We start from the raw sequence: 24,037 nt of genomic DNA on the forward strand, positions 1-24,037 counted from the left end.
TCAGGCCCTTGGCCAGTTAGGCCTGAACGGAGTTTGTTCGAGGGAGTTCAAGTTCGGAGGACATGGGAGGGTCTCCTGGAATCCTGCGGTGGGAAGGGCTGCCAAGCCCCTGAGACAGCCTGGGGCTGGAGTGGCCTCCCAGGCGGGTGGGCTGGGGTGGGGGGTGGCTGTCCTCTCCCCTCGTCTCTGCCTCTGGTCTCACCCTGGGCGCTGCACTCTGTTCTCTGGGCGCAACAGCTACCTTTGCATTTCCTGCACTCGGTGCAAGAAGATGCTCCGTCTGCCCTCCCCCCACCCCCTGCCCCACCACCATGGCCCCCACGGTTCCAAGTCATCGGGTCACATCCGTGGCAGAAACCGCTGGAAACTGCCCAGACCCCGCCTTGCTGGGGAAGGCCAGCCCAGCTCGGGCCAGGTCCCCGCCCCCCCCCCCCCACTCCTGCTCAGAACAACAAGGGTCTCTGTGTCCAAGGCCCAGAAGCTGGAGCTGGGCGGTGCCCCTCCAAACCTGCTGGGGAAGGACATCCAGGGGAGACGTATGTTCCTCCACGGAGGAGCCCAATGCCAGCCGAGGCGGGGGTCGGGGTGTGGGGGTGCGGGGGACGTGGGGCTCATGGATGGCCCGCAAGGGACTTGGGAGGTCTGGGAGGGAGGACAGAGAGCAGGGAGGTCAAAACAGGAGGCTGTTGCTTCACAGTTGGTTTGACGATCTGTGTCAGGCGTTACGTGGTGCCAAGGAGATGGGGGTTCTTCGGAGACCTCTGCGACAGGGCCTGACGCCCCCAGGCCCCCCCCCCCCCCCGCCCCCAGCGGCTTCTCTGCGGAAAGAGGGGCCGGCCTTCTGGTGCCTGCTCTTGGCATCCGACCGTGATCGCCAAGCCCAGTCCCAGCAGCCCCGACGGGCGGAGAACCGGCCCTGTCTCCATTCCACAGCTGCGTACCTCAGTCCTGACGTCGTGTGACTCACGCCTGCCGCGGCACGGCCCCGGAGGCGGGGCTAGGCTGGGTGGAATGTGGCAGCTGCTGAACATCTGGCGAGCGATGCGGCCCAGCAGCAGCTGAGCCCTGGAAGGTGGGGTGGCCCCTGCCCTGCAGACAGGCTGACCGGGCCGACAGGCCGCCTGAGGCTGGCCCCGGGAGTGAGTTACCAGGGCTTTGCTCTAAGCGACCTCTCCTCTCCAGCCTGCAGGTAGAACCTCTCCCATAACCCCGGGTTATGAGTCCTAAACGCTTTTTCCCTCAAAGCTTTTACTCCCTGCTTAAGCACCTTGAAAGTGACGAGTTGTAAATGTCCCTGCTTGGTGAGAGGAAGCTGAGAGGTGCTGTTCCCTCCACCTGCAGATCAGGAAACTGAGGCTCCGACAGGTCAAGTGCCTTGCCCAAGGTCACACAGCCCGGCCAGATCCAAAACCTCGGGGTGAATGGGGAAGGAGAATTCCCGGATCCGGTCCCGTGTGTGTGTGTGTGTGTGTGTGTGTGTGTGTGTGTGGCGGGGGTGGGGGTGTCACTGGGGACCAGTGTACTGTTTGTCCAGAGCAGCCCCCCTCGCCCGGGGGCCTGGACCTCAGCATAGTCGTTAGGAGTGCCACCTTTCAGTCTCAGAAATGACCGCCCCCCCACCCTGGGGATTGCCCTGTTACAAATCCCGGGCACCTGCACCCCGAAGGCCACTCCCCCTGAGACTGGAGGTTCGGTGTGTCATCCAGGTGGACTTGAACTCCAGGCTTCCCCGGGCTGACTTTTCTCGCCTCTAAAGTGGGAGTGCCCAGTGCTGTTTCAGAGAGTTTTGAGAATAAATGGTTTTACGAATGTATCCCCTACTGATCTGGCAGAGTGCCCGATGCACAGTGAGCGCTGAAGAAACAAGTTTTATTAACAAAACACTAACTCACTCGAACTGATTTAGTGTCGCTGATGTCCCCGTGGCACTTCGTCGTTATGCACTCACCACCCCTCTCAACAACGGTTGAGTAAACGGCTTTACTTTTTTTTTTTTTCAAGAGTTAAAAAGGAGGGCTGAGAACGCGCGCCTCCCTTTTAAAAGTGCGCGCCGCGCATCGGGCGATAGTAACTTGCCGGCCTTAGTTGGTGGCGCGGTCACTACCTGCCGCTGCCACCCGCGTTTGCTTCTTGCAGGCACCCCGAGAGTGAGAACCAAGACCATCCCCGTCCTGTTTGCGGGGAAGCCGCGGCCCGGAGCGGGAAAGGGGCTTGTGAAGGTCCCGGGGGGAGCGGAGAGGGCGGTGCATTTTCCGTGTCCTCCAGCAGAGGGGCGCTCGGCGGGCTCTGTGTCCCGCATAATAGCCGCTTTGAGGCCGGCGGCCGGGCGGCGCGAGGGAAGGGAGGCGGGCCGCAGGGGAGGGAGGGGTGTGTCCGGCCGCCCGCGCCTTCCCTCCGCCCTTCGGTTCTGCCGCCACACGCCGCGGGAGCTCGGACCGGGCGCCCGTCCCACCTTCTCGTTCCTAGCCGCGGCCGCGCAGCCCGGAGCCGGCGGGAGCCCCGTGCTCACCATGTCGGTCGCGCTCAGCAACAGGTTTCAAGGTAAGCGCCGCTGCCCCACAACCCTGCCCCGCCCCCGGCACGCTGTCCCGCGTGCCGCGGCCCGCGCGCGTTGTGCCCCGGCCGGCCTGCCACCTGTGTGCCCCGGGAGGACGGCGGGGTCTGCTGCGCGCGCAGGAAGCGGGCGCGGACCCCGGGGGCGCGCAGCCCCGGAAGACCCCCACTTCCCGGGCCGTCTCTTTGTCTCCTCTAGGAGGGAAGGCGTTCGGCTTGCTCAAAGCCCGGCAGGAGAGGAGGCTGGCCGAGATCAACCGGGTAAGCGCGAGCCGCCACCTTCGCTGTCGTAGCCCCGCCGCGAGGGCAGCTTGCAAGTCGCCGGAGCCGCGCGGCGCTGGCTTGTCCCCAAAACTCCCAACTCCCCCGGGATCCTACCTCTTCTTCCCCCCGGGCTACCCCCAATTTCCTCCCTCCGCCCCTTCTCCTGTGCCTCCTACTCCAGGTAGGTCCCCCTCCACCCCCTCCACTCCACCCTGGTCCCGGCGTCTCAGGTTGCAAGTTGTTACTCCTAGACTGGGGAGGCAGGGCCCGGCCAGGAGCTCCCATACCAGCCGCTCGGGGCTCCCCGGAAGCCCGCCACAGGGATTTGGCGCCGGAAGGGACCCCCTATGTCTCCCAGTAGTCGGGTTTTACAGCGGACGGAGGAAGGGAGGCCCAGAGAAGCTAGGCGGCTGGCCACCCAGCAAGTGTGGGTCAGGCTGCTGTTAGCACCCCCGGCTCCAGATGCATGAAAGCCAGCGCCCTCTCCACCGTAGGACACGCGGGCCTCCTGCCAGCCCCCACTCCCACCCGCACAGCTCTTTTCCGATCCAGCTTTTAGAAGAGGCTGCCTTCGAGTCTCGAGGCTTCTCTTGCCCGTCCTGGTGGATTTCTGTAAAGAAAGCCGACTGGCTGTTGCCAGGCGCACAGTGGGCGCCCCATAAACGTTTGTGCAAGGAGCATGCAGACTTTACATGGATTGGCCAGAGCTCAAAGGCAGCACAGCCAGGGGCTTGGCGGTTCTGCATGAAGTGGGCTCAGATCTGGCCTCCGACCCATGCCCGCTGTGTGGGCTTCTCCAAGGCCCTCACCACGCAGACCCAGGGCCGTCCCGAGGGCTCAGCCACAGAGGGCATGCCACGTGCTCGGTCCAGCACCCTGCACAAGGGAAGACCTCATAGATCGTACTAGAATTAGCCCCGCAGCTTCCTTCCTAGCTGGCTGTGGAGGCGTGCCCGCTGAAACAAGGCTGGGCATCCCCCCACCGGCTTCCTTGGGCCGCTGAGCACCCAGGGTCCGAGCCAGATCTGAGTCCCAAAGTGGGAAGCTGGCAGGGTCGGCAGGGCCCTGGTGGAGGCGGGGAGAGGGGTGAGGGGGGTGTAGGGCCAGCACAGAGGCAGGATTGCAGGCTTTCGGTGGGGGGCTTGCCATGTGGATTCTCTCTTTGGCTTGTTTGGATTGCCTGGAACTAGGCAGTCTGTCGGACTTCATTCCACGGGCCGCAGGACTCTCCTCCACGGGGAGGACTCTGGGATCCCCAGGGCCCCTCATTGCCATCCTCACCCTGCCTGTCGGTGTCATCTTGAGCACAGCTGAAAGGGAGCCTGGATGTCTGGCTGGGATCTCAGGGGTCCAGGCTGCGGGCTCCCTCCCAGTTCACTCTGCAGCCCGCCGGTCTTGGCTGCGCTTGCCTACTGGACAGGAGCCTGGAGCCCTGACCTCATACAGCCCCCTGGGCCGCTAGGCCGGGCGGGCTCCAAGCTGGCGGAGTCCACCCCCAGCCAGCAGGACCCTGAGCCAGAGACAGCTGGGGATGGGGGAGAGGCGACTGTCGCTGGACAAGCCTGAGCAGTGAGGGTGTGGGACTTTCCATGGCAGCCCCGCCCTCGGAGGGGGTGCTGGCTGCGGGGAGGCTACGGGGCTGTTTGGGAGGGGGACTGACTTGGCTCTGAAAGGGGGCGGGCTGTGCCTCTCGGGAGCTGGCCTGGACAGGGCTGGGACTGGAGGGGGTGAGGAAGAAGGGGCTGTGTTCAACCAGCTTGGGACCCCAGCGCCCAGAGAGGGCAAGCATCTGGCCAAAGCCGCGCAGAAGCCAGTGGCAGAGCCGGTGGTCTAGTGTCCACTCCGTGCCCGGGGGCTACTCCAAGACCACCACGTGAGCCAGGCCTGGTGGGCACAGGCTCTCGGCCCCTGGAGGAAGGAGGCTCCGGGGCCAAACTGGAAACTTGAGCTGCTTCCCACCGCAGTAGGTCAAGGTGGCCCCACCAGGGTGTAGAGCCCCGAGGGGCAGGGCGAGGAGGGCAGAGCGTTGTCACTCTGTGACCTTGGGCCAGGCACCGACATGGTGGTGGTCAGGCCGTTGTGACTTTGCAGCAGCGATAGGATCTATGGAAAGCGCACACAGAGCGCCGGCTGCTGTCACGATCGTTATCGATGGTTTGTTTGGGGCTTAAAGGTGCAGGGAGTGGAGACCCAGGGCAGAGATTTGCTGAGGCCCCCGCTGGCCGCCCGGCCCGGGCCGGACCTCTTCATCCGGGAGAGTCTCCGTTTCCCCTGCCCGAAGTGGGAGCGTGGGCCCTGCGCTGCCCCGTGTCCCCGCAGCGGTCAGCGGAGAGGGGCAGGTGAAGCTCTTTGCAGACTCCGAGGGAGTCACTCTGACGGAGAGTCTGGGTCCGCTTCACCCACGGCCGTGGCTGCAGTGGAGGTTCTAGAGGGAAATTCTAGAGGGATCCACATTAGCAGCCCGGACTGCCTTTCCTCTGGGGCTCAGTGTCACTGGAGTGGGGCTTCCGGGGGGCTGGACAGCACGGCTGCCCGGGGACCCCGTGGGAGCCGGAAGCTGTGAAGGACGGGACTGCGTGCTCCCTGCATGTGCATGGGCGCCTCTGGGGCTGCCGCCCAGGGCAGAGCCCAGCTCTGGGGGCTCCTGGGACGACACCCCTGTTCCTTTTGGGGCTTTTCTCCCATCTCCCTCCCTTCCCCGGGGTGGGCCAGCTTCCAGAAGGCAGCAGGGAAGCTAAATCTTAGCTGTTGCTATTACAAGGGATTGAGGGGTAAAAATAGAGACTTGGGTGGACCCAGAGCTGTATGGAAATGCACTTTTTTGGTCTCACTGGAGCTTTGGCTATTATTTTCTGAGCACTTGGCGTGTGCCAGGCGGTGTGCCAGGTGTGCTTTGGGCACTGTCTTGCTGAGCGCTCACCCTAAGCCCGTGAGTGTGAATTCCCAGGTTACAGAAAACCAGACTCAGAGAGGCTGAGCCAGTTGCCTGGGTTTCAACAGCCAGGGTTGGGTCCAGCCTCTCCTCTCAGTCTCTGAACTGGATAGGGCCTCCTGTGTGGGCGCCCGCCTGCCCCCATGCCTCTGTGTGTGTGTGTGTGTGTGTGTGTGTGTGTGCACTCTCTGCGCCACTGGAGCGGGCAGGACGAGCGCTCACCTCCTACTCCCCCCACATAGCTGACATTCTCCAAGCCCTGACGGCAGGGCAGGTGACCCCAGGCCAGCCGACTCAGCCTTATATAGCAACAGAAAACATTCTCCCTGGCTTCCCACAGGAGCGGAGAGACACGTGGTGGGGCTGGGTGGGTGCCCCTTGGGGTGCCGTCACCCTTCCTCGATCCGCAGGGGGAGCCCCGAGGGCAGGGAGTCGAGCCAACCAGAGGCCAGCGTCTTTAACAAAACCCCGCGAGGCCTGCCTGGCGCCTGACTTGCGTCATCTCCCCGACTCCTGTCAAAGGGACGCCCGATCGGAAAGGCGCGCCCCAAGAATGTATAAACGTCACCATGGGGCAAGGATGACGAGGCCTCCCATTCCAGAGATGAGGAAACGGAGGCTCGGTCGGGGGGACGTCACCTGCCCAGGGACATCCAGCCAGGAAGTGGCCGGTCCAGGAGTCTGACTGCAGACGCCGCCCGTGACCCGCCTGGGCCCTGTCCGCCAGGTGGCCGCGGCCACGCTGTGACACAGGCCTCTCTTGCTTATGCAGATAAAGATCTCTGGCCTCAGGCCCGCCCTCCCGGCCCTCCTGGGTCGAATGAAGGGCACTCGGCGTTCCCGGCTGCATTCAGGTGCCCTGTGGCTGTTTCACAGCCCATGTGGCACCTGCACTGGGAAGAGCTGGGCGCGGCGGGCTGTGTGTCTCTGCCCACAGGGGCGTGCGTCCCCGGCCCCTCCCCGAGCCCCCGGGGGGACCTCTGAGACCTGACCCAGGCACGACGCAGGCGTGTCTTTTTTCCCTGTGTCCTGGCAGTGCCACTGTGTCCCTGCCCAGGTGAGTGTGCCCAGCTGGCACCGCCGGGCACTCGTCTCTCTTGCTCTTCCTTAATATATTATAAGGGAGATGGTGATAAGTGGCCACGTGAGCCTCCGGGGATTCAGTGTCCCCGCAGGGCCAGCCAGTCACGACCTCATTGTGGCCGTGTCACAGGAAGCCAGAGATGGAATTTCTTCAGGGTCTGCTTCACTTGTGTAGTTGATGGGGTGTCTTTCTTCGGCCGCCCCACCTGCTGGCGGGGACACCGTGTCCGGATGCGGCCCCAGAGCCGCCGCAGGGAATGTGAGCCTCCTGTCCTTGCGGGTGCACGTTACAGGCTCCGTCTACGTGCCAGGCACCAGGCCGGGCACTCGTGGCCGGGTCCTGGCCCTTTAAGAACCTGTGGGCTGCGTCAGAGGCGCCAAGGGCCTGGTATGGTGCCGTGTCCGGCCTTGGGGTTTGCGCCCAGGGTTTTGGCCACCAGCGTCTTGGATGGCCTCCAAGATGGTGATATCTGCCCGCCCCAAAATCCTGCTGCAGCTCATACATAAAGACGAGCCGGGAGGGCCAGGAGCAAGCATCCGGGAGCAGGTGCTAGAGGTACCGGCCCAGGAAGAGAGTTAAGTCTGGGGTGGAGATGGTGGGGGCAGGGGAACCAGGCAGGTGGCAGGGATCTGGAGGCCGGACGCAGCAGGGGCTGCCCACTGCTGCGGGTTTGGGATATGCCCATTCCGGGGCCTGCGCCCTTGGACGGGACTCCTGGGGGTGGGGGAAGAGTCAGACGTGCATCCGAGGTTGTGGAGGAGCGAGGGGGGCAGCAGTGCGCAGGCGTGGCGGCGGGCGCTGTCCCCCAGGACTGAGACGGGAGCACTCTGTCCTGTGCGGATGGCCTTCCACTGCTAGGTCAGCCAGGTGTCCGGGCTGAGCTCGCCCTGAAGGAGGGATGGCCAGAGGGTCAAGGCTCACGTGGAGGACTTTGTGGGACACTGTGGGACAGAGTTGCGGCTGGGTCACTCCTCTGCCCTTCCCCTGCTCACAGCTGTCTCTCGGTGTGGCCAGGGTTTGGGCACGCCAAATGCGCAATGCCAATTGCTGACACTGAGTCAGTGTCTCTGCGGTTAGCTCCCTTAATCCAACCCAATGAGGAGATGTTATTGTGATGATCCCATTTCACAGACGGGGAAACGGAGGCCCAGAGGGGTGAGACAAGTTGCCCAGGGCTGCAGAGCTGGTAGCCAGTGCTGGATCTGGGACCAGAGCCCAGGGAATCTGATTCAGCATCCCTTCCCTGCCCCTCTGCTCTCGGGAAGGTAACATGTGGCTTCCCACCACTGTGGCTTTAGGCGAGAACCTCTCCGTTCCGAGGCCTCCATTTCCCCAGCTAGCGAATCAAGAGGAGAAGCCGGGCGCTCTGAGGAGTCCCCTTCATGTTCTGTGGCCTGGGAGATGTTTTAACAGCTCCGTCGCCACCCCCAGCCTTGCCTGGGGAGGCTCACAGCTTCCTGTTTTCAACCCCAGGCTCCTGCCTGCTTGCGTTTCCTGGCTCTTTGCCTGGGACTGACCAGGCGCCCAAGGCCTCCGAACTTGCCACTCGCTGGGCATATCCATAATCACTCTCATACCCGGAGGCCCCGCCCTCAGGACAGAGGGCTGGAGGGGGAGAGGGGGTTTTGGGTAGAGTGAACCATCCACACCGCCGCCCCCCGCCTCCCAGTGGGTCACAGAGTGGGTCCCTAGCCTCAGGAGCCACCTCCTTCTGCAGCTGCCCCAGAGGAGAGGCCGCTCCCAGTGCTGACTTTCTTCGCTCAGAAACCTGTGGTCAGGCCCCTGGCTCCTTGCTCGGGGCGGGGAGGGAGCTGCAATGGTGGGGTGGAGCGGGGGGCTCAGCCTTGAGTTGTGAAAACTCTGTGATCTTGCGCAAGCCGAGCAACCTCTCGGGGTCTCAGCCGGCCGGCCGGTCAAGCCGGGATGCGCAGAGAGGGGAACGAGAGAACTCAGAACCAGCCGCCGCCGGGGAAGAGGTTCGGGGAAGGAGGTTAGCTTCTGATCCGCCCACTGGTCCGTGGGGGTCTGGGTGATGGCGCGCCGTGGGGGTTTATCCGTGGGTTTTACGGACAGAAACGTTCGAAGTCAACAACACACAGCCAGCGTTTCTTTAGCGTTTGTTCACCAGGTGCCAGGCTCTGTGTTAAACACTGCACGTGAATGGACTCGCGGGTTGTAATCCTCAGAGCCAGCCTCTGAGATATGTGTGCGCCCTCCCCGCAGACGAGGAAACAGAGGCACAGACCCATGCAGTGTTTTCACACGGCTGCCTGCGTGAGCGGTTCGAACCCAGGCCTTCCGGCTCCCGCTCGCCCTTCTTTGGTTTTTGCTTTTGCTTTTCTTCCAGAGGGGGCTGGCTTCTATCTCTGTCCCTTCTGCCTGGGGACCCAGGGTCAGGGCAGCCGGGGGTCCTGGCGTCTGGACAAGATAGGGTACCTGCCCGCTGGGCATGGCTGGGCCCCGAGGCTGGGCCCCGAGGCTGGGCAGGGATATAGGGTCAAGCGCCCGAAGGGGAGGAAGCCGTGGGCTGTGCATAAGCAGGAACCAGGAATCTGAAGCTTGGAGGAGGGGTGGGAGCTGGCAGCCCGGCCAATGGAGCTCCTGTTCCCGCTGCCCGCCTGCCTCCCCATGCCCCCGCCGAAGGCACAGGCCACACAGCTGCCCTGAGCCCAGGGTCAGCGAGGGCCACCTACCCCCACACGCATGGGTCAGCTGCTTTTCCCACCCTGGTCGCTCTGTGGCAAGCATTTGTCATTGTTGGCTCCTAAGGAAAAATGCGATTCCAATCTCTGAGTCCCTCCCCCCCACCCCCCAGTCTCTGTCACACACGTGCACACACTTTGCAAAGCTGCCTCACCCTGTTGGGTGAGAGAGGAGAGAGTCACTCTGGCTGCACGGCAGGCGTCTCTGCTCCCCCGACGGACGTCTGCTGAGCGCCAACGGCATGCTGGGCGTGCTGGGTGCTCCCAGGACTTGTGGCCGAGGGCCTGCCCCCTCCCATCCTCCTTCTAGGACCCGCTTCCTCGGGTCGCTTTCCCGTTCCAGCTCCGTGCAGGGAGGGAGCCCCAGTGGCCCCCTCCGTGCAGTGCAGCCCCGGCCTGGCCCCTGGCCCGCTGTGCTGCTGTGATCACGCGATTCATCCCCTCCGAGTCCCGACTCGGTCACTCAGCCTGCAAACATTTATTGAGCACCTACTATGTGCAGCCTACATTCCCGCAGGGGGTGACAGACGACGGACAATACCCTTCCTGAGCAGTTAAGTTGTGTTAGGGCGTAACTCATCCCGTGGCGTAAAACTGAGGCGCAGGAAGGTGGGGTGGGATGGACGTGGGGGCGGGGACTGTGGCTGCGGGCAGGGCGGACAGTTGCGCAAGGGCTTAAAGGGGCGAGGTAGAGAGCCGCGCAGATGTGCGGGAATGCGCGGTCCGGGCAGGGCCCCGGCTGGAGCCAAGTCCCCGATGGGAGCAAGCAGGGCCCCCGCGGGGTCCGGCGAGGGGAATCACTTTTCAGCCCTCCACAGCGCCCGCTGCGCTCTGGTCCTCACTCTCGGACGCTGCCCGGTTGCTCCGCGTCCAGCTCTGTGTGGTTGGTCTGTCCCCGACAGGAGGAAGGCCCGTGTCCTACCCCTGGAACCCAGTCCCAGGATTCCTAGAAGTGGTCAGTACACGGTGCTCATGGGCCCGGGCTGGTGCGGGAGGATTTCTGGTCGACCGGAATGCGGGCACTGGGAGGCACCCAGCCCTCTGCCCAGAGAGCCCCAGATGGGGGAGCCTTGCCCGTGGCTCCCCACCAAGTGGGGAGTTCCCAGTTCCTAACGTGGGGAAGCGGAGGGAACACGGGGGCCATGCAGTGAGTTGAGTGTCGGCTAGATGGTTTCCACTTCACGAGTCTGAGATCCCGGGCTTCCTGCTTTAACGAAAGGTCCTTTTCTGAACGCAGCCGCAGCAGTCTGGGGCCGTGGTGTAGTCTTCTACTTGGCAAAACACAAATTTGGCAGCCTGGTTTAGCGCCTCTCCCTATTTTTAACTTGTTTGGAAACGGTTCTTTCAGTGTTACCCCAAAGTCTGGGAACTGCTGACCCATTTGTCCTTCTGCTGGGTGGGTTTGGGATCTGTGACCCCGGGAGGTGCCCGGTGTGCCCAGGGGCACGGACAGGAGTTAATTGTCCTCCTTCTGGTCAGCGGCGGAAAAGAGCTGTAAGGGGGAGCCAGGAGGAAGGCGAGGGCTGGACAGAGCCAGCCGGGAGGAGGGCCGCTCCCCAGGCAGCGGGAGAAGGTTCCAGCCCTGGCTAAGCGGAGGTAGGGCCGCGCTTGGTGCATGGTAATGAGGCCCCGAGCGAGGCTGCGGCCAAGCCAGCTGGACTGCGTGGGCCCTGGGGCTGCCTTCCGCCGGGCGGCTGGAGGCACAGGTCCTGGAGTCGGACACGCCCCGATTCCGAACCAGCCCTGCGTTGCCTCAGCTGCCGGGACTTTGGAGGTGATGTTGAGCCAGGCTGGCTGGTCCCCCTGCTCTCACCTGCAAACTCGGCGAGACAGCGAGGATTTAATGGGGCAGGGCAGCACCTGCCGAAAGCAAGGGCGTGGTCAGAGCCCCTCGAGCCAGCAAAGGGGGTCGCGTTGGCAGGCGGGTTTCTCCTTCTCTGTCCAAGGGGGCGGCGTTACCGTGGAGACACTGGGACCCTGGAAGGGGTCACGCTCTGCCGCATGCTAGGTCATCTACCGTTGCTTACGGAGCACTGACGGAGGAGCTTGGCTGTCCCCATTGAGGGACGGGTGCTGGAGGAGGTGGGTGGGTGGGTACGCGACGCCCATTTCACCGTTAGTGAGGCGGGGACTGAGATCCGAACCCAGGGGGCTTTACCCTTTCTTGTCGCTCTCCTGCTCTGCTTTCAGCCTGTCGGGGGTTTGCAGGACAGGCTGAAAGGTGGTGGGTCTCCCGTCCTAGGAGAGGTGCAAGGGCAGACCCACTCATCCAGCAGTGGGAAGAAGCAGCGGGAGGTTAGGAACAGACTGAGTGGCTGACCTAGGAACACGGCAGTGGGCGCTGTGGTCCCCCAGAGACTGTTGGATGAATGAGCACAGGAGAAGCATGCCCACGTGTAATCGGCTCAGTAGTGAGGAACGTGTGGTCCAGGGAAGAGGGAGTGTTCTCGGCCTCCGGTGCCAGGATGGGTGGGCACACACCCTCCGCTTCCCCGTCGGCGCACAGGTTCTAGGGCGGCTCGAAGATGAGCAGTGAGGCAGGTAAGACCCCTGGCCCTGTGCTGGCGTAGCAGGTGCTTACGAACAGGTAGCTTTTGGTTTTAAAGCCAGATGAATGCCTGCTATTTGCCCATCTTTTTTTTTTTAAAGATTTTTATTTATTTATTTTTAGAGAGGGAAGGGAGGGAGAAAGAGAGAAACATCAATGTGCGGTTGCTGGGGGCCGTGGCCTGCAGCCCAGGCATGTGCCCTGACTGGGAATCGAACCTGCGATGCTTTGGTTCACAGCCTGCACTCAATCCACTGAGTTACGCCAGCCGGGGCTATCTGCCCATCTTTAAAGGTCAAGGTCAAAGATGCAGACTTTGAATGAGATGGCGCTAAATTGATGTAGCCCTGGCAGTGTGAACCTCGATTTTCTCATTGATAAAAGGAAACCGTGGCCCACAGTTTCCTTCGGGGACCCAAAGGGGTCATGTGAGTGAGTGCTTCATTCTGGGGGCCCTTGTTAGTGTCCCCCGGCCCCCACCACTGGGTTCCGAAAGGACTCGCTCGAGTCTCTCCCGGCATCTGAGGGGAAGGCGGGCCTGCTTTACAGGTGAGGACGCAGGGGAGAGGGGTAGGTGACCTCCTGGACAACATACAGTCGTTTTCTGGCCACAGCAGAGACAAATGACGAGACAGCCACTGTTCACTGAGCCCCTGCTGTGGGCCAGGGGCCACACGTGCACGGCCCTTGGATTCTGACGCACACTCCAGAAGTAGCTGGGGTCTCAGACCCGGCTGGAGATAAAGCACTGGAAAGCCAGAGAGGAATCAACATGCCGGGGTCGCATACTTAAGACATTAGTGCTGCCGGAACCAACCAGGCAGTTTGTCGCTGGGGCTCATTGCTTCACGGAGCCCCGTGTGGAGTCCCCAGGGAGGCAGTGTCGGGGTGGGGAGGCCCCGGTCCCTGCACAGGTAATTCAGAGTTTGAGTGAAGGTGTTTCTATCTACTGGAGCAGACCCTCCATGCCCCGCCCCCGCCCCGCCCAGCTGGGGAGCACACTTCCTGCCCGCAGGCTGGACTCCGCAGGTCTGCCCCGGGGGTTGACAGGAAGTCAGGGCAGCCGCTGGAGCCTGTGTCCCTGGCCTGGTGGGACAGGAGGCCCCTGGGGCAATGGGCCTCCATCCTGGCAAGTTCTGCCTGCTGACCCTTTGCTCAGTTCTGCCCTCTCGCCTCTGTAGGAGTTTCTTTGCGACCAGAAGTACAGCGATGAAGAGGACCTGCCGGAAAAGCTCTCGGCCTTCAAAGGTGAGCTGGGGCTGGCTGCCCCACCTCCCAGCCCCTCGCACGTGGGATTCCTTACCCGCTTCGGGTGAGGCTGTACCCCTGCTCCTTCCAGAATGCCGTGTTCCTGGTGGGCTGCAAGGCAGGGTGCCCAGCCAGAGGGGGGCAGGCCCCTCCACCTGCCTCCAAGCCACCCCTGGCCCCCTCACCCCTCACCTGCAGGCCTGAGCCTGCCTCTGCCCCTCTCTCCCCCCTGGCTGCCCCGCAGGGCTCAGGTTGGCTCCTGTTGCCGCTGCCCAGACCCTGCTCGCTCCCGGGGCCCCAGCTCACAATCAGCTCTTTGTAGCAGCGCTGGCCTCTCCCCCTGCACCGGGGAGCGTCTCGGGAGCCCCTGCGGAGAATGGACGTTTGTGTCCCTGCAGTGGGGCAGGGGGCAGAGTTTCTGCCCATTGAATCCCGGCCGCACGGGATGAAAAGAAAACAGGGCCCAGGAGCCCGCTCGCGGGGAGGGGGCGGCATAAAGGTCCCTCTGTTCCGGGCCCTGGCGCTTGGTCCCCAGCCAGCCACTGGGGAAAGGAGAGGAGCTGTGCACGTAAGGAGCCGTGAGGAGCAGGCGGACCCACCTTTGCTGCCGGAGAGATGCACTCGGGGTGCGGCCGGACCATGGGAGTATCCCCGAGGCTGCACCCCTGACCCCACCCCAGTGTCTCGGCAGCGCGGGCTACGTCCCTGCTCGGAGTCAGAGAACCGGCCCAGGGGTCTTCAGGCTGCTTACAGCTTGGTTGTCCTCGGGTGGGACACCGGTGGCTAGGCAGTTGTCGATGCCGACCTGTGGGAGGCGCTTCGCAGGCTGTGTTGTGAGCTCCCCGAGTCATCCCAGTCCAGCCCGGAGGGAGGTGACGCCATCGGTAATTTACAGAAGGAACTCAGGCTCAGAGAGGTGGGGTCATTTGCCTGGGGTCACACAGCCTACCTAGGGCAGAGCTGGGGCTTCTACCCATACTGGTTTCACTCTGAAACCCCTGCTCCTAACCATGATGCAATGTTGCTTTTAACATTAAAGAAAAGAAAGAACTACTAGAACAAAAACACTCCTACCCCGTCCCTGCCTGTCACTACCCTGCACCCCGCCAGCTGTCCACAGACAGGAAAGCCTCACAAAGGGGGGGCAGTCCTTCCCTTCTCTCTGCCTACCCGTGGGGCCTCTCTGCAGAGGAGGCTCTGGGACAGAGGTCTCTGGGGTGGTGGTAGGTGCTTGGTGTGGGCGGGTGGGGTGCCCGACTAGAAGGGCTGAGGGGCCCTCATGGCCCTGAGGCTACCTGGCAGGGACATCCCGGGCAGAGGGGTGGCGAGTCCCCAGAAGGAGCAGGTGGGGGACAGGCCAGGTACAGCAAGGCCAGGGGACGGAGCGCAGGGGATGGAGGGAGAGGCAGCCCAAGAGGCTGGAAGGCAGATGCTCCGGAAGGCCGTGGGGCCTCGACGGCCGCTGGGAGGACCTTGGCTTTCTCATGACCTTGGCTTTCTCATGCCCGCTGCTCCGTGCAGAATAGACCTGGAGGGCCCTGCTCGTCCTTCTGTGGCAGGGCCGACCTGCCCAGGGCCGCGGGGCTTGTTTGTGTGCACGGCCTGTGACGGACGGAAGACACCAGGGCGCTCCCCTGCCATTCTCTCTTGCCCTTGGAGCTTCCCCGGGCCCCTGGATTGGGGTCGCTTCAGTCTGTAGGTGTGGTTGGTGGAGAGGGTCTGTGTACGCTTGGACACTGTGTCCCACTTTGTGGTCAAGGGCAGGCCCAGGGGCATCTCTGCTGGAAGAGCAGCAGCTTCTCGGTGCTGCCCTTGACCGAAAGCTTCGGAACCACAGGGACTCCTTCCCGGGGCCCCCACCCCCGGCTGCCCGTCAGAATCGGCTGAGGCACGCTGGGCATTTCCGGCTCTCCCCCCGCCCTCCCCACCCTCCCCGAACCTGTATCTCCAGGGCCAGGGTTTATGGTCACCGCAGCCGATGGGGATGCAGCCGGCCGGCCCCGGCAGGAACCTGGGGGGAAGCAGCCGTCCTCCCTGGCACAGGGTCGGGGTGGCTCTGGGGTCCCTTTCCCTGTGGCGCCCCCAGGACAGGGGTGCAGACAACTGAGATGACAGGACTCATGTCGAGAACCCCACGTGGGGTGAGGAGTCCAATGTGGGCCCCCCGAGGACCAGGCCACGTGCCCTCAGGGGCGTCACTGGGACCACCCTGCTGTCCAAGCTAATGCCGGCTTTTGCTCTGTGATTTCCAGAGAAGTACATGGAGTTTGACCTGAACAATGAAGGCGAGATTGGTGAGTGACGCCTTGGGCATGTTGTAGGGGGCTAGAGGGTTTGGTGGGTGGGCGGTGTGAAGGTCCAGGGAGCCCCACAGACTCACCTGCGTGGGTGAGGTGTCGTGAGTGCGGCGGTCACACGCCGAAGCCTTCCCGGGGGCTGGGCCAGCTGAGCCAGGCTGGAGTCTGTCGTCCTTTGCCCTGGATCCACTGTCCCCAAACTTCTCTTCCGACCATTTCCCTCCCCACCCCTCTGTGCTCGCTGTCCCCGCCTCAGCCACCCACCCCAGGGGGCCCAGCACAGAGAGCGCCACCCCTGCCTGGGGCTGGGGACGCTCAGGTGGTTGACGCCTGGCCCAGGGGGCTGGCCTTTCCCTTGTCCCCAGCCCTCTCCTCACATCTGTCCACTCCCCCGCAGTTGACAAAGGTGTCCTCTCCCAACAGACCCATGTCCAGATGCTGGGGGTGACAAACGCCTGTCTGTGGCACTTCCATTCAAGACCATAATCTTGACCTTCACCAGTCCCAGAAGGACACGGTCAAGGCTGGTTTAATTATCCCCATGTTACAGATGAGGAAACCGGGCTCAACGCTGCTGTGTTTCCACTCTTCCTTCCCTCGGTCTTCCCCTTTTTGAATATTTGTATTCTTCTTTTTTCTTTCGAAAAGATTGATTAAGTGAATACGTTTTCATCGTAAACATGTTTGGAGAGCACAGCAAAGCACAGACAAAAGTATGTCCCCTGCCGCTGTGACACTGTGAACAGTTCGGTTCATACCCTTCCTGCTTTGTTCTCATCACAGATGCTGTGTTACACCATTTTTAGAGCCTCCATCTTTTTTTATTTTTTATTTATTTGTTTTTTTAAAGATTTTATTTATTTATTTTTAGAGAGGGAAGGGATGGGGAGAGAGAGAGAGAGAGAGAGAGAGAGAGAAACATCCATGTGCAGTTGCTGGAGGCCGTGGCCTGCAACCCAGGCATGTGCCCTGACTGGGAATCGAACCTGCGACACTTTGGTTCGCAGCCCGAGCTCAATCCACTGAGCTACACCAGCCAGGGTAACCTCCATCTTTTTTTAAAAAAAATAACACATTGTGAGTACTCTGACATATGACGAACTTTTCTTTTGAAATATAATTAGTGGCTGAGCAACAATCCATCGTGGGGATGGACTGTACCTTAGTCGGCCCGTGCCATCGTGTCGCCGATAATGCTCTGACGAGCACCTTTGTCCACGAGTCTTTGGCCACGTCCCTAGTGATTTCTTAGGAGTAAATCTCAGGAACGAGACATTCTGGGTTAAAGGCTTCCAAAGCGTCCCGCCCAATGGCCTGGCCGTGAGGTCTGGCTGCTCCAGCGTCTGGCCGGCACTTGTGGGAGCCCTTTCGCTCCTTCCTGCAGGCAGCTGCCCAGCTTTCTTTGAGACGCCCTGGGCGTCCTGGCACCGCGGGGCCTGGCACCCGTCCTGCCCGCCCTGCCCTGGGGTGAGCTGGCGCAGCGTGGCCTGGCCCGAAATCCACACTCTGCCGCTCCGCCTCTCTCTCCCCCCGCCATCCTCTGCTGACCCATTGTTTCTGGAACAATCTGAAGGAAACGGCCTAGGGTCTGGGGAGCGGGGTGGTCAGAGTCAGCAAGCCCTCGGGGGGTGGTGACTTTTGGGTGCCTCCCTTGTTTTTCTGGGATTTTGTTCCTTTGTTGGTTTTCCTGCTCTGCAGGCTATTTTTGGCACCCTGGCCCTTCTGGCCAGAGTGATGCCCTGGGGCTGCAGGGTGGGAGTGGCAGACCGTGGCGGAGGCTACCACCTGGCCTCCTGGGCAGGACTTTCCATGCCTGGAGTCGGGCCACCTCGCTGGGCAGTGACCCCGGGGCAGCAGGGCGGCGGGCCCATGGCTCCTGCTAACTGCAGGGCGCAGTGGAGATAACAGGGAAGAATAGCTGCTCTGTCACCGCACCCCTGCTCCGTGCCATGCAGCGTCCCTCCCAGTGACCCCCGTCAACCCAGGTGACCACCGGTGAGAGCCGGGGTTCGGAGAGGTGAGGTAGTTGCCCTGCGTCCCAGAGCCAGAAATGGCGGAGCTGGACTGTGACCCCAGCTTGTGCGACAGGAGAAGCCCAGGTCCCTAGCCACTAGTTGTACAGCCTCTGGGGGGCACAGGGCGGGGGGACAGGCCCATTCTCCGGAGAGGAGCGAGGCTGTCCACTGCAGCCCGCAGGGACGGGCTGTCGGCTCGGCTCCCTCTGGGGGCGGGGTCCAGAGGGCGTTTTAACTGCTTCCCCGCTCGCCGCCCACCCCCACCATGCCCGTCTCCACCTAAAGGATTTCTGCTTTCCCCCCGGCAGACCTGATGTCTTTAAAGAGGATGATGGAGAAGCTCGGGGTCCCCAAGACCCACCTGGAGATGAAGAAGATGATCTTGGAGGTGACAGGCGGGGTCAGCGACACCATCTCCTACCGAGACTTTGTGAACATGATGCTGGGGAAACGGTCTGCCGTCCTCAAGCTGTGAGTACCTCCCCGCCTCTCCCGGGGCCTCGGAAGGCCAAGTCCTGGGGTGTGGAGAGGCCCCTGGCTCGGGCACCTGGGCCGTTCCCCGGCCGGGGAGGTGACTCACGGTGTGACCCGCCGGGCCAGGCTTTTCATCTCTCTGACCCTGACTTCCTTATCTGTCCCCTGCCATGCTCGCCTGTACCTCTTGGGTGAGATTAGCCTGTAGCAAAAGGTCTGGTAGGATCGGCGCTCAGGAGGCGGCGACTGTGATGATGGTGGCTGTCACAATGACAAACCTGGCAGAACGTTCTGAACCTTGGTTTTTCTCATGTGTAAAGTGACCCTCCCACCCCCACCGGGTGGTTGCGAGCTTAGTGTAGAGCGAAACCCTGAGGGAAGGGAGGTGGAGCTCGCTGCTATTCCTCTGTAAGACAGAGATGTAATAAATGTCTTTCGTGAAGCGGTGTCCTGAGGATTAATGACACGACACGCTCGGAGAGGCCAGCCCGGTGGGGCCTGGTGGGCGGCAGACGCCCAGGGCGTGCTGGCCAGGGTCGCACTCCCTGCGCGGGCCCTTCCCCACGGAGCAGCTGCTGAGAAGGTCCCTGCGGAGTCTCGTGACCTTTGAGCTGAAAAGGACCTCACTTGGCGTTCATGAAATGAGACTGATTTTTTTTAAGACTTTATTTATTTATTTATTTATTTTTAGAGAGAGAAGGGAGGGAGAGAGAGAGAGAGAAACATCCATGTGCGGTTGCTGGGGGTCATGGCCTGCAACCCAGGCATGTGCCCTGACTGGGAATCGAACCTGCGACATTTTGGTTCGCAGCCCACGCTCGATCCACTGAGCTATGCCAGCCAGGGCGAGACTACTTTTTTTTCGGATGTACAAAGGTCAAACATACCTGTCTCCTTTACAAAGGGGGAAGTTGAGGCCCCAGGAAGCTGAGTAACCGGCTCAGGAGCCCACAGTGTGGGTGGGTCAGAGCCGTTAGTATGGGCGGGAGGGCCATGGGCATCAGAACACACAGTGACGGCGCCGTTAACACGACCCCGAAGATGTAGCGGGCGTTGGCTATGTGTCAGGCACTCATCTGCGTGTTGGCTCTTTAGACTGATCACGTGTTAATTCAGCAAATACTTACCGAGCACCAGCTCTGTGTCGGGAATTATTCTTGGTGCTGGAGACGCATGAGTTGCTGGCCTCCTGGTGGAGCTCACGTTCAAAGCATAGGAGACAAACGACAACCAAGAAGAACACCAGGTTGCCATGGTGTAGTGCAAAGAAATACCAAGTGGGCGAGTGGACCAGGCACGATGCGATGGGGGCAGGAGAAGTCTCCCCGAGAAGGCCACATGGGCACAGAGCCCTGAGTGAGGACGATGGGAGGAGATGAGCCGTGGGAAGACCTGGGGAAAGGCATTCCAGGCAGAGGAGGACCTGGCATGTGCAAAGGCCCTGGGGCAGGGTCGTGCTCTTATGTCCAAGGCCCAGCACAGAGCCCAGCGTGGCTGGGCTGTTAGTAAGTGCAGCGGATGAAGGACGAGTCTGCCGAGGGGGCCATGGGGCCCTGTAGGCCGCAGCCAGGCTGAGCACTTTGTACTAACGTGGAGGGGTGCCCCTGGACTACTCTGAGCTGGGGACTGACCTTTAGAAGGCCCCCGCTGGCTGCAGCAGGGGGCAGAATGGCAGCGGGGTGGCAGGGGGTGGGGGTGGGGCGCTGTGCAAGGAGGAGATAAGGACACTCTCCTGCAGAGGCTCCCGCGGAACTGGGCAAGAGCTGTTGGAACCAGGAGTGATTTTGCAGGTAGAGCTGGAAGCCCCGCTTAAATGCCCAGATGTGGGTGTAAAGGGAAAACGAGGAGTCTGCTGGGTCTCGAGTCTGGGGTCTGCGTGGCTGAGTGGGCGACCGTGGTGTTGGCTTGGAGGAGAGAGCAGGTGGGGAAGGCAGGAATCAAGAATGCAGTCCTGGACATGTTCGAGCTAAGGGCCCTTCAGCCATCCAAGGGGAGGAGGGCTCGAGGAGGGAGGGGGCGGGGCACACCTGCAGCTCGGAGACACGCTGCCTGTGGACCGCCACCGTCTGAACGGGACTTCCAGCCCGGGCGCTAGAAGAACCCCAGCAGGGCCCGAGTGCAGGCGGAGTCAGGCACTGACGCCTGGAACAGCTCCAGGGCGAACGCACTGCTGGCACCGGGCGCTTCCAGATGGAGACACTGAGCAGAAAGGGGACTGAGTGTCTTGCTGGAGTCGCCAGCTGGGAAGTAGCGGGGCAGGGACTCAAACCCAGCTGTTTCCTTCCGGACGCTACACCACGAACACTTACCCTCTGCTCCCCGGACATTGCTCTTGGAGCGGTGGGAGGTTTCTGAAGATCGGAAGGGTGTTTTGAGCAGAGGCATGGCCCAGCCTAGCTCCGCTGCCTCCAGGCAGCTTGGTGAGGGGAAGGCGCGTAGCCCAGATGTCAGAGATCCTGAGTCTCGCCCTGCTTGCGCTGCCTGTGTGGCTCTGAGCAGTCACGTTGCCACTTTGTGCCTCAGTTTTCTGCTCTGTAAAATGGGACTAGGAGCCCCTCCCACGCAGCTGCGGTCCCAGTCTTCCGAGAAGACTCTGTTGGAAAGTGGACGGAGGGCGTTCTGCTGAGGAACCTGCAAACCGAAGGCTGGATGAGCTTTCCCTGGATGAGGGAGGGAGTCCTAATCCTGTTTCTTTGTTTTTGTTTTCTTCCGTCTCCAAACCAGAGTCATGATGTTTGAAGGCAAAGCCCAGGAGAGCAGCCCCAAGCCGGTTGGCCCCCCTCCAGAGAGAGACATTGCCAGCCTGCCCTGAGGACCCCGCCCGGACCTGCCCCTGCCCTCCCTGCCCCGTTCCTCCCTCCTGATCTCGCTGCCCTCTGGACTCATCGTGTTTCATCTTATTTGGGGTTTTTTTGATCATTGGGCATGTTTATTTCTTCTTTTCATCTGCAGAATCAGTGACCTCTTTGTGAAGCACCAATTATCTGCCTTAAAGAGACTCTGGGATCCCCTCCCTCTCTCTTCCCCTCCTCCCTCCACCCCCCACCCATGCAGAAGGGCTGACGCCAACCCAAAAACCAGAGGAGGCAGGGCCAGGCAGCTCCCTGCCTCCTCTGGAAGCCTGTGACCCCCATGCTTAGAGCTGGTATTGTCTGTTCTTCCCGGAGGTCTCTGAGCTCAGCCCAGGCTCTCTGGCCTGGCCCTGCTGAGGACCTCAGCCCCTTTCAGAAGACACTGGAGTAGGGACAAGCCTGCAGGTCTTGCTAGGTTTTCCCCCAGAGCTTTCCAGGAGGTCACCACTCCCTGCCCCACTGCCCCCAGGTGATGCCCCGCTCAGGCCTTGCTTCTTCTCGTCCTCACTCAGGTGATGGCAGGATTGAGCCCTTCAAGAAATTCCAGAAGGGAATTCCAGAGGAATGCCAGAAGAAACCCTCTGGCCTCGCCATCCCCACCCTCCCTGCCAGCCACACCTTTACAGGCAGCTCGGGGGGAGCCCTGTCCCTTGCTGGGGCAGCAAGGGCTTTGGAGGTGGAAGGGAGGCCCGGGGCCTTGTGGGAGGAGGCTCATCGCAGTCTGGTCCTACCTTTCAGGGAGGATGCTGAGGGCAACAGGTGAGGAGGGTGAAGGATAAAATGCTTGTGGCAAAAAGAGTCAGCACAACTGTGAAGCCAAGACGTGAGAAACAGGATGCTGCCTTTCTGATCCCGGTCTCCTTGAACACTGTGCTTCCCCACTCGCCTCCCCAGCTCACGTCACTCACTCGTTCATTCACTCATTCATTCACTCAGTCCCTCATACACCAGATATTTATTGACCACTTATTATAAGCTTTAAGGCCCTCCGACTTTGTCCTGACCTGTGCGTGCGTGTCCACTGTCTCTCTTAACTCATCTCCCCCTTTCCAAATTGCCCCGAACCTTGAGCTTGGGGATTGGATGGAGGGTCCCCCATGTCCTCCATCCTGGACTCGGGGTTTTACAGCCCTGATTTACCCTGTAGGTTAGCTGAGCCAGTCCTCTCGTGTCACTGGTGAGAAAACTGGGGTGGCCCACGGGATCAAGTGCCTTGCCGAAGGTCAGGGGTTACTGTGGAGACGGAAGGGTCTGGACGGAAGCCCCGGTGTTCAGATGCCCTGCCCCTGCCTCATCTCTGCTCTGGGTTGCCTCAGGCAGTGAGGATAACGCAGGGAGGGGCAGTCTCCCAGGTCAGGGCTGCGGGGAGACCCTGGGCCGGGACGCACCTTCCCAGAGCCTCCGAGTCCGCATCAGGGTCTGGGTCCGGGCCTGGCCAGCTTTGCAGTTCTGCCTTCCCTAGAGCTTCTCAGCCAAGCCGTGTCTCGGGGCTCGGGGCTCACGCAGGTGCCACAATCAGCCCCACGCTGGCTGGGCAGGAACCTTAGCCTGGACCCCACCTGTGGTCTGGGTCCCTTACCCCTCGACGCACTCATCTGTTGAACGTATTTATTAAGCGCCTGCTGTGGGCCAAGAGCACTGAGAACCCGGTAGTGAAATGGACAGGAACGTAGAGTCCCGTGAGGAGTCCCGTGAGGATGGCAGACCCAGGCAAGGACGAGGGAGATGGATGCTAGGAAAGAGGGGGCTTGGGGGTGACCTCACAGAAATTCCGAGGGCCTAGCCAGGCCCTCGATGAGGCGAGAGTCTTGGAGAAGCCCTCGCCAAACCTGAAGCGGAAAGGTGTGGGTGCTGTTGGAGGCTGGAGCCAGTGCGGGATCCCCGTGGCTCCTCGGTGCCCCCATACTCAGGGCCCAAGGAGCTGCCCTGACAGCAGTTTGAGGGACTGCAGCAGGCAGGGGATGGGAAAACACCCCGCTCTGGTTAGTCAGCTGGTCCTAACCAGTGCAAGAGCAAGATTACTTTGGCCAGGACTGTCTGATCTTCAGGCTAAGGAGCTGCTCAAGTGCACAGGCCTAGTTGAAGTTTAAACCCCAGCAAAACAGTTCTCCCTGTAAATGTAAAATCTCACCCCACCTCCTTCCCTGCCTTGTTTTCTTCCCCCGCTGAGATCGTTAGATAATTTACTGCCCGTCCCCACCCCTCCCTCTCCTCTCTGGGACAGGATGAGACCTTTGTCAAGGTGAGGCTTTCTTTGACTGCCCCTCAGGGCACCCGATTCTCCCCCAGAGGGGGCAGAGCCAGCCGGGTTTATTTCAGTAGGCTCAGCTGTCCGGTCTGCAAGACCATGGGAAAGCCTCCCTGGGGAGGAGAGGGAGTGGGTGTGTCCCAGGCTCTGGAAAGCGCAGGAATGGGAGCTCGTCACTGCAAGGGGCGTGTCCTGAGGAAGCCCACCTGACCCTTCGCCATGTTTGGAACTCAGCTCCTGGAGGGAGAGGGGCTCAAGAGTGGTCTCTGGAAAGGGGGTCCCGTGTGTATTCCAGGTTGTGTCTACTGTGTCTAGAACTCTGCTTCTCTGGCTAAGGGCTCAGCTTCTTAGAACTTCAGCTGTCTTCTTTCCGAAAGACCAAATCTTACTCGTGTAACCAGAAACTTGGGGACTGCCAAGTCTGGTGTGTCCCCGCGACTCAACATGAAGAAGTGTGTCGCGCAAGTTCAGGTGGATGCAATGTGTGTGCGCATGCCTGTGAGCGTGTGTGATGCCGGTTATCCTCTGCACATACTGGAAATAAAACAGACAAACTGATGTCTTGATTGGTGTATTTTGGGGATGGGCTCCGGCCGGTGGGGGGGAGGGGGGCGGGGCTCAGCAAATTCTGAAGAGCCAATTATAGGAACAGATTGCATGAATGTGTCTGGTGTACCCGGCTCTGCTAAACACGAAACTTCATTCATCCCTCACACAACAACCCAAGGAGTCAGGTTCTGATTGTCATCCTTTTTTTTTTTTTAAATATAAAATGAGAGGCAGGCTTGTAGCAGATCTGCAATTTGCTGAAAAACCAAGC

General features: G+C 61.3%; 1 protein-coding gene across 1 annotated transcript; it reads left to right on the forward strand.

Moving 5' to 3' along the window:
* Window positions 1–2,346: 2,346 nt before the first annotated feature.
* Window positions 2,347–23,775, forward strand: AIF1L (allograft inflammatory factor 1 like). The gene is made up of 6 exons (XM_045846476.1): window positions 2,347–2,541; window positions 2,753–2,814; window positions 13,265–13,331; window positions 15,584–15,625; window positions 17,952–18,114; window positions 20,842–23,775. The coding sequence occupies exons 1-6, from the start codon at window positions 2,511–2,513 to the stop codon at window positions 20,927–20,929; spliced, it is 453 nt and encodes a 150-aa protein (XP_045702432.1). The 5' UTR covers window positions 2,347–2,510; the 3' UTR covers window positions 20,930–23,775.
* The last annotated feature ends 262 nt before the right edge of the window (window positions 23,776–24,037 follow it).

This window comes from Phyllostomus hastatus, unplaced genomic scaffold (genome assembly GCF_019186645.2).
Source record: "Phyllostomus hastatus isolate PE091 unplaced genomic scaffold, TTU_PhHast_1.1 phas_contig_495, whole genome shotgun sequence".
Classification (NCBI taxonomy): Eukaryota; Metazoa; Chordata; class Mammalia; order Chiroptera; family Phyllostomidae; genus Phyllostomus; species Phyllostomus hastatus.

Bases quoted from the DNA above. Each gene is read 5' to 3' on its own strand.
- AIF1L (XM_045846476.1), top strand. From the start codon at position 2,511: ATGTCGGTCGCGCTCAGCAACAGGTTTCAAG. The intron at 13,332-15,583 runs GTGAGCTGGGGC...TGTGATTTCCAG, and splicing joins AAAGCTCTCGGCCTTCAAAG to AGAAGTACATGGAGTTTGAC. The intron at 15,626-17,951 runs GTGAGTGACGCC...TCCCCCCGGCAG, and splicing joins GAACAATGAAGGCGAGATTG to ACCTGATGTCTTTAAAGAGG.